Source organism: Rhinolophus ferrumequinum, chromosome 18 (genome assembly GCF_004115265.2).
Source record: "Rhinolophus ferrumequinum isolate MPI-CBG mRhiFer1 chromosome 18, mRhiFer1_v1.p, whole genome shotgun sequence".
Taxonomy (NCBI): Eukaryota; Metazoa; Chordata; class Mammalia; order Chiroptera; family Rhinolophidae; genus Rhinolophus; species Rhinolophus ferrumequinum.
The window spans coordinates 47,920,558-47,928,808 of NC_046301.1; the positions used below are offsets into that span (position 1 = coordinate 47,920,558).

Sequence of the window (8,251 nt, forward strand, 5' to 3'; positions counted from 1 at the left end):
AAAAATTATTTCAACATATAATCAATATAAGAAATTGTTGATATCTCCTTTTTATAGTCCTTTGAAATGTGTGTATTTTACACTTAATAGCACATCTCAATCTGGACTAGCCACATGCAGCTTTAGACTGTCTCATCTTAAAACTAATCCACAGGCCACTTAAGACTAAAGATTTCGGTGTGTGATGGTAGTACTGGGAGAGGAAGGAAACAGGCTGGATTTCCTGGGTCTTGTTGCTCAGGAACTGTCTACACCCATGATTCTCCAATTTGGGCATGCCTGAAAATCACATGGAGGTTTTGATCAAGGCTAGGATGAGGTCCAAAAATGTGCATTTCTAAAGAGTTCCCAAGGGATACTGGTACTGCTGGACCAGGCAACACCCTTTGAGAACTGCTAGCCTTTACATTATGGCTCTTAAATTGGGCTCCATGTTGGAAGCACCCGGGGAGCTTTACCAATGAATGCCAAGGCCTCCCTCAGATTCTGCTTTACTCGTCATAAGTGTGCCTCAGGTGATTTTAACTTGCAGGAAAGTTTGAGAATGCAGGTCTACACTTAAGCTCCTGTCAACTCGTTACATGCTTAATTCTTATCTGCCCTGCTGGAAATTAAGAAAGGACTCTGGGTGTTTCCATTTCCACCTTGGCAGTGCTCTTTCTTGCCTTTCTCTCCAGACCTCTCAGTCACGGTCAAGCATGTGATTAGTGTGCTGATGATGTGGTCAGTGGGCTGATGACAGGGTCAGGGGGAGGGTCCTTAGGCTGAGCTGCTCTGGGGGTGCAATGCTTTGTGAGCATTCTTTCGGTCTTCATTAGCCATCTTTTATCCCTGTGCAAGTTCCAGCCTGTTGCTAGATCCATGGTATACAGAGTTGGACAAATTCAGGAGTTTAAACAATGATTCTAAAATGTTTCCTGGGTCTCACCATTTTTTGGGTCTCATTGCACCTCTAAGAAACTGGTACACTAAAACCACAGAATATGATTACACCGATACAGTTTTACAACTTGGGGTGTCCACAGAACGTTTGAATCCCATCCAGGGGGGCCCTGAACCCCTTGTCTTGGGACAGAGAAATTAGGGAGACCTTGCCAATTGACAGCCATAAGCCCCATTGCAGACGGGCTGCTTGCTGCTTCCTGCATCCCCCTCCCCATTTAAAATGTTTCCTAGTCACATTATTTAAAGTTTAGTAGATTTCTCTTTTAAAAGCTGGGTTTCCAGTTGCTTTTGGAAAGCAGAAGCTCTGGCACCACTTAACTCACTCATTGGTAGCACTGCTGAGACGGAGGGACACTTACCTGCCCGTTGAAATGAGGCATTTGTTTTCAAGCATACCCCATCTCTCTCCTTACTGTCTGCCTGGGGCCCTAAACATGTGAGGTTTGCAGTCTCTGGGAAGGTTGTAAATGGCCTTCCATGCCCTGCTAAGGAGCTTGTACCTTCACTTTTTTTTTTGGAGCTGCTGTTTACATCCCGAGGGCAGGAACAATCTCTTATCACCTCTGTCTAGCCAGCGCCCAGCGCGGGGCATGCCGTTTGCACTAATAAAATGTTGACGAAGTCTGGAAAGGGAGGTGTGAGCTCATTGGTCGGAAAGCCGCAGCTCGCGGCCGCGCCGCCAGGGGGCATCAGGACCCAGGACGGGCCGTGGGAGACCCTCAGCCCCAGAACAGGGCGTTAAGGGCACATGTCGCATTACTGCCCGCGCCTCCTGCGGCTTTCTTCTTCGCTTGCCGCTCTCCCGCCCCACCCCATACCAAGAAGACCCAGAAGAAAACAGTCCGCAGTGCCCAGAAAGAAGGAACTTTATTGGGAAGTGGGGACAGCCGAGGCGGTGACCCGGTCCTCTTAACAGTCAAGGCAGGAGAGAGAGGCTAGCTCCGTTTGCCGTTAGGCGGAGAAGGGCAGGACAGTTTCACTGGCTGTGTTGTGGTGGTGTTTCCCAATGCTGAATAACACTTCTACAGCAAAGACTGATCAATTTCACAAAGTCAAGTTCAATGATGGGCTGGTCGATTTCATCTTCCCCGGCGCAGACCGCTGGCCCCGCTCCAGGCCTTCCGCTGATCTGGAGGGCACTCTTGGGCGCCCCTGCCCGCGTCTTCTGACGGGAATGTTACTTCCGGCCGGGGGTCCTAGCCTGCTCCAACTTCAAGGCTTCCGCTCCTCCTGGGAAGAGGGGGCCAGTCGGGACACGCCGGCGCAAGGTGGGGCGGTTTGGGGCCCAGGACCACCGCCGCCTCCTCATCCCCGAGCCGCGCCGGGGACTTTGGGTCTTAGCCTAGACTGACTTCCCGGGGGCGCAGGGATACACTTTTCTGGGCCCAGCATACTGGCCACACGGGGATAGGGGTGTGTGGTGGTGGTAGGGTAGTGACCAGAGCCTGAGGCACGAGGAGAAAGGGGTCCCCACCTGCTCCAGGCCGTTCTCCGAAGCTTTTCTGCGGGGAGGCCAGATCACCGCCAGCTTTCCGTCGCCCCTGATCGCTGCGGGGAAAGGGGCACTCAGCGAGGGTCGCCTCTCCTCTCACCAGCTGGAGGCGGCCAGGACAAAGGAGGCCGGCCGCGCCCCTTAAACACACACAGGCTTTCACTTCCCTCCTCCCCCCGGGAGCCTCCATTCTGAAGCAGGAGGGAGGCAAACCCAGACTGGGGAGGTAGGATCCCGAAAATTCAGGACGACCCCAAGAGTGGCAAAACCCAGGCAGGGTTCTCTGGGACACGACAAAGAGAAAGACATCTGGAATCCTCCTCCCTTCTCCCACCACGAGCTTAGGTGGGATGGATCTGGAAGTTGACCCCTCCGAATGGGGGGCGGGGTGGAGCACAGAGATGGGCAGCCCAGAGGGGTGGGCATGGAACGGAAAGTTGAGAGGGGGTTGTCCCAGGTGTCTGGGAGCCAGGGGAAACCCCCAGGAGGCCAGAAGAGGGAACACTGGTGTTGGATAGTCGGTGAGGGCGGCTGGAGCCCTGGGAATCCCGGCGTGCGCGGCTTACCGGTGAGGCTCGGCGCGGGCTCTCTGAACTCGGCGGTGCCATAGACGCTGAGCCTCTGGCGTTGCAGCTCCCGCTCGCGCTCCTGCGCCTCGCGCACCTCCTGCTCCAGCAGCGACGGCGCCATGGGCGGCGGAGCGCGGGCCAGCACCGGGCACCGGCCCTGCACGGCAGAGCGCGGCCGGCTTCCGGGCTGGGGCAGCCGCTGTGGCCCCGTGCCGCCCTCTGGAACCGGCGAGGCGCCGCACCCGCCCGCGGCCTCGAAGAAGCGCTTGAGCTCGCCCAGCGGCTGTGGCGGCGGCCGAACGTGCGGCTCCGGGGTCGCGGGGCGCGCCAGCGCCGCCTGCCGGTGGGCCTCCCGCTCGATGTCTCGCTGCATCTGTGCGCCCGCCCGCGCGCGCTCTAAGGCGCGCGGGAGCGCGGGGCCTGGGCCGGGCAAGCTGAGCACCGGCCGCACGCGCAGCTCGACTAGTTCGCGGCCCGCGCGGCCTGGGCTCAGGCCCCGGCTCCGACGCAGGCTTTCCTCACGTTCGCAGCTCCGGCGGATTTCGCGCTCGATGGGCGTCTCCATGAGCGGCTCCTCTGGGGGCTGTTGGGGAGTCTCGGAGCGCAGTGGAAAACGCTGCTGGGGGGCTTCCGAGTCTGACCCAGAGGAGGAGGTCTCAGAACCCTGAGGGGGACACTGCCTTGGAACCCCGGGGCTTAGCGCTTCGGATGGCTCGGAGTCGTCGCTGCCTGGCCTTGCACTCTCAAAGCTCCCAGGTGTGCACGGCTCGGGGCGCCCTTCGTCTTGCCCCGTTGATGGCCCGAGGACTTCGCTCTCTTGCTCGGGGGTCTCCGCGCCCTGTTCTGCAGAGGGCACGGGGACCTCGCCGCCCGGCCTGGGGACTTCGGTGTCCTGCTCTGCGACAGGCCCGGGGACTTCGCTGTCTGACCCCGGGGGCTCTGGGCCCCTCTCTTCTGACGACCCCAGGGCTCCGTTCTCAGGCCCGGAGGCCTCGATGTCCAGGGTTGGTAGCAGCTCGGAAGCGTGGGTTCCTAGAGCTTAAGTTTTGATGCCCACAGCTGGGACACGGTACCCTGCGCGGCACCTGTGGCCTCAGTCGTCGCCCGCGGGTTCCAGGGCGTTGTCCGCACCGGCCGCTTCTCTGACCCGCCCCTGGCCTCCAAGAACAGCCCCTGGGGGCAGGGCCGGGCACCGCCCCCTGCACCTGCCCGGAGGACTCGGGCCCCGCCCTGGCCCCGCCCTCGGGGCGGGAGCGCCTCTGTCCGGCACCCGGTTTTGTCCACTGGCGTCTCTCGGGTCAGCTCAGGGCACCGGATTTACCTAGACTCGGCTCGCTATTTGGGGGGCCGGTCTGGGTGCCGTTTCACTCACTGGCCGTCACGTTGGCACTTTTTCGGTCCCACGTCCCTGGAATTGCCAGGAGGCTTGGCCCCAGCTGCGCCCCGGGCTGGGTCTCTGAACCACTGGCCCTCTCGTAGTGACGTCTGTCCCCCGAAGATATTCTGGAGACTTGCCAGCTTTGCCCAGAGGGTGCCAGCGGGCAGCTACGCCCCTGGCCTCCGGGCTGTCGGTCCACGTTACACCCCTGTGGCGCACAGCTCGGGCTGGAGGGGGCGCCAGGAGTCTGGGCGTCATGCGAGGCTCCCATCTTTGCGCCACCGCTCGCTCTCATCCAGAGGCCGCTACCCCTCGCCCCTCCCGGAAAAGTCCGCGAGGCATCCGGGTCCAAGCGCATTCCCAGATTGAGGGAAGAGGGAGGAACAGATACAGTGTGGGGTGGCTGCAGTTGAAAGGCGGTCACCTTGGGCCCAGATGGCTGGGAAGGTCCAGAGAAGGATCCAGGCTTGCAGGAAGGAGCAGCTCTCTGCAGCTGGAGTCAGATCCTGGCACTCACGCAGGCGACCCACTCCCAGGGACATTGTCCACTCTCTTCCCCCCGGCTCTCTCCAAATCTGCTTTCTGTCTCCCACCCCAACCAACCATTCTGGGGTGACCTGTTAGAAAGATATAATTACCTAGAAAAAGTAGGGGCCTATGCAGCCTCAGGAAACCCTAATAATCCAACTGATCATTCCTTCTCTCAACTCTCTGCCTACCCTTTCCACCCTCTCATTCTTCTCTCTCCCGGATCCCAATCTCAAATTACTACCCTCCTCACTCTTACCATCTGACCTTCCTTCCTCTGACCCCATTGGCCTAATTGGAATCGGGCCCACCTGGGTTCCATCGTCTCATAACTTGAGCAAGGTGCCAGCCTTCTCTGAGGCTCAGTTTTCTTGTCTGTAATACGGGGATAACAGTGCCTACTCACTTGGGAGGAGACAAAGATTAAAGCTGTACTTCTGGAAAGAGTTGTCTGTATAGTGGCCTCTCCATTTTATCACCTCTAGCCCCTCTCTGGCCATGCTAACCCAGCTCTTGGTCCCACCGTTCCATTGAGCCTTCTCCATCCAAGGACGCTGATGACCTCCATTTGTCAGACCAAGTCACTGGCTCCCCTCTGACCTCCTCTCCATTAGCTCCTTGGTCTCCAGAGATACCACCTTCTCCCAGTTTTCCTCCTACCTCCAGCGCACCCCTTCTCAGACTTCTGTTCACCTGCACCAGCAGGCTTTTTACCCCTCTGGCTTCCATTGGGGTTGGCTGATGAGAGAGAGGAGAGTGAGGTCAACATATTTATCCCATGCCCCCTCCCTCAGCTGGATGCAGTTGGCTGTGTTCCTCCACTCCAGGCAGCAGCTCTGCACAGCTCTCTCTCTCCAACGCCAAGGGGTGTAACAGCTCTTGGCTGTTGCTAACCCAGGGTGTGCACAATGCTTTTATTGTTTCCCCATACCTTTGTAAACCAACTCTATTAGGTTCTCATCAATTACTCAGTTTAAGCACACAATCTCTGGGACCCTGACAAATTCCAATCTCATGCTTTAAACACCACTTCTATGCTGATGTCTCCCAAATTTATATCTCTAGCTCTGACTTCTCCCCTGAGTTTTGGACCCATGGCCAACAGTGTTCAGTCTAATAGATATATCAAACTGACTACTTTCAAAACTGAACTCTTGGTTTCCTCTAGTCCTCCCCACTATGTATGACAACTCACCCAGTCCAGTTTTCATGCCCAAAACTTAGGAGTCAGCCTCAATTTCTTCCTTTCCCTCAGGCCCCCTCCAATCCATCTGTATATTGAATCGTTGTTGGATTTTTTGGCTGTGCTCCAAAAACGTATTCTGAATTCATTCACATCGCTCCACCCTCATCCCAGCCACTTCACTTTCCTCCAATGGCTCCCCCTCAAACTTAGAAGAAAATTCCAAATTTCCTGCCCCAGCCCAAAGGCTCTGCCCACTTCTCAGTTCTCATCTTCTGACACTCTCTCCCTCAGTCACTCCTCCGTTCAGCCTTCGTGCTTCCCTCAAACCACCCACTTCATTCCCATCTCGGGGCCTTTGCCCTTTTCTCTCCTTTTGCTTGGAATGACTTATTATGTGGCGAGCTTCTACTATTCAGGTCTGGGCTCAAATGTCACTTCTTCAGACAAGTGGTCCCTGATCATCCAGCCTACATCATACACAGCCCTTCTCATTACCCTACCCCTCTTATTTTCTGTAACTCACCCTATACTGCAGTTATCACCAATCACCTTTGTTTCTTTGTATATTATCTGTCTTCCCTACACCAGAAAGTGAGCTGCGGTACAGCATTTTTGGTTTATCTTGCTCACCTTTATACCCAACTCCCCCATGCCTAGAACAGGGCCTGACACATAGCAGTTGCTTAAGAATTATTATCGAATGATACTGGGCCTACACCAATGCTGGGAATAAAGAAATAAATCAGACCTGGAAGTCGTGTTTGAGTTTGGGAGAGACACAATTATTAATATAAACAAAACAGTCTTGCCTTAATGTGGAACCCAGGACAAGAGTACAAAGGGAAGCTTATATATTTATTATACATATAAATTGTTAACAGTAATAAAATTGTTAACCAAAAAAAAAAAGGCCAAAGTGAGAAGCAACAAGCATTTATTTGAGATCTAAAAGAATTGCCATTTTGGAAGCACAGATTCAGGCAGAAACCCAACAGTGTTCCGAGTAGGAGACAAAGGCAGCGGGTGTTTGTGAGAGAAGGAAGGGGAACAATTACATTATAGAGGAAAGGCATTTCTATTGGTGCAGATGAGCTAACATAGTTATGCCAATTCGAAACAAGGTTTTAAATTTTCAGTCTGATAGTCATCAATCTGGTAGTCATATATCTGCTTTCTTGTTACCCTTGCAAACGAGTTTTTGGGACACAGTGTTGCTTTAGGCCAGTCCAAAGGTTATTTTGCCCTGTTTTAAAATTCCAAAGGTTTGAGGCATATGACATGTGAGGCAGTTTCTCTGGGATGGCAGCTCCAGCTCCATTTTAAGGTGGCTCCGTTTATATTATTATTATTATCATTATTATTATTTACAAAATCAAACTACAAGCAATTAAATAAAATATATTCTCTCCTCCAAATAGTGGGAACAACCCACATGTCCATTAACAGATGAACGGATAAACAAAATGTGGTTCGTCCATACAGAGGAATATTACTCGGCCATATAAAGGAATGAAACACTTATTCATGCTACAACATTGTGCTGAGTAAAAAAAGCCAGACACGAAAGGCCACATATTGTATGATTCCATTGATATCAAATGTCCAGAACACATAAATTCATACAAACAGAAAGAAGATTGGTGGTTGCCAGGGATTGGGGGAGGAAGAATAAGGAATGATTGCTCATGGAGACAGGATTTCCTTTTGGGGTAATGAAAAAGTCCTGGAACTAGATAGTGGCAATAGTTGCAACATTGTAAATATACTAAATGCCACTAAATATAATAAACTTTGTTATGTGTACTTTACCATAATTAAAAACTAATTTTAAAAATATGCTCTCTTTTTATCATGGCAAATATACTTTCAGAATGACCTAGAAGGCCAGGTTTAATTGACAACATTTTGAATCCCTAGGATTCAAATGGTGGTACAGGGAAATGTGTGGTATAGGGAAAACCCAGCCCTCAGTCTGGCCTTCTTTGCTTTCCACCCCCAACTCCGTCCTGCATAGCAAGGAGTGTTGTGCATGCCCCCGGGGACCCTGTCCTACATGTCCAATCTCCTTCCTCACGCTTCCCAACAGCTGTCCTTAGCCACTTCTGAGGTGGGGGGCAGGAGGCACATCCTGGCTGCATGGTCTGCCCTCAGTG

General features: G+C 53.5%; 1 protein-coding gene across 1 annotated transcript; it reads right to left on the minus strand.

Annotated features, from left to right (window-relative positions):
• Positions 1-1,799: 1,799 nt before the first annotated feature.
• Positions 1,800-4,129, minus strand: MISP3 (MISP family member 3). Its single transcript, XM_033133473.1, has 3 exons — positions 3,004-4,129; positions 2,420-2,493; positions 1,800-2,175 (listed from the first exon to the last, which is right to left on the minus strand). The coding sequence occupies exons 1-3, from the start codon at positions 3,569-3,571 to the stop codon at positions 2,158-2,160; spliced, it is 660 nt and encodes a 219-aa protein (XP_032989364.1). The 5' UTR covers positions 3,572-4,129; the 3' UTR covers positions 1,800-2,157.
• Positions 4,130-8,251: the final 4,122 nt, after the last annotated feature.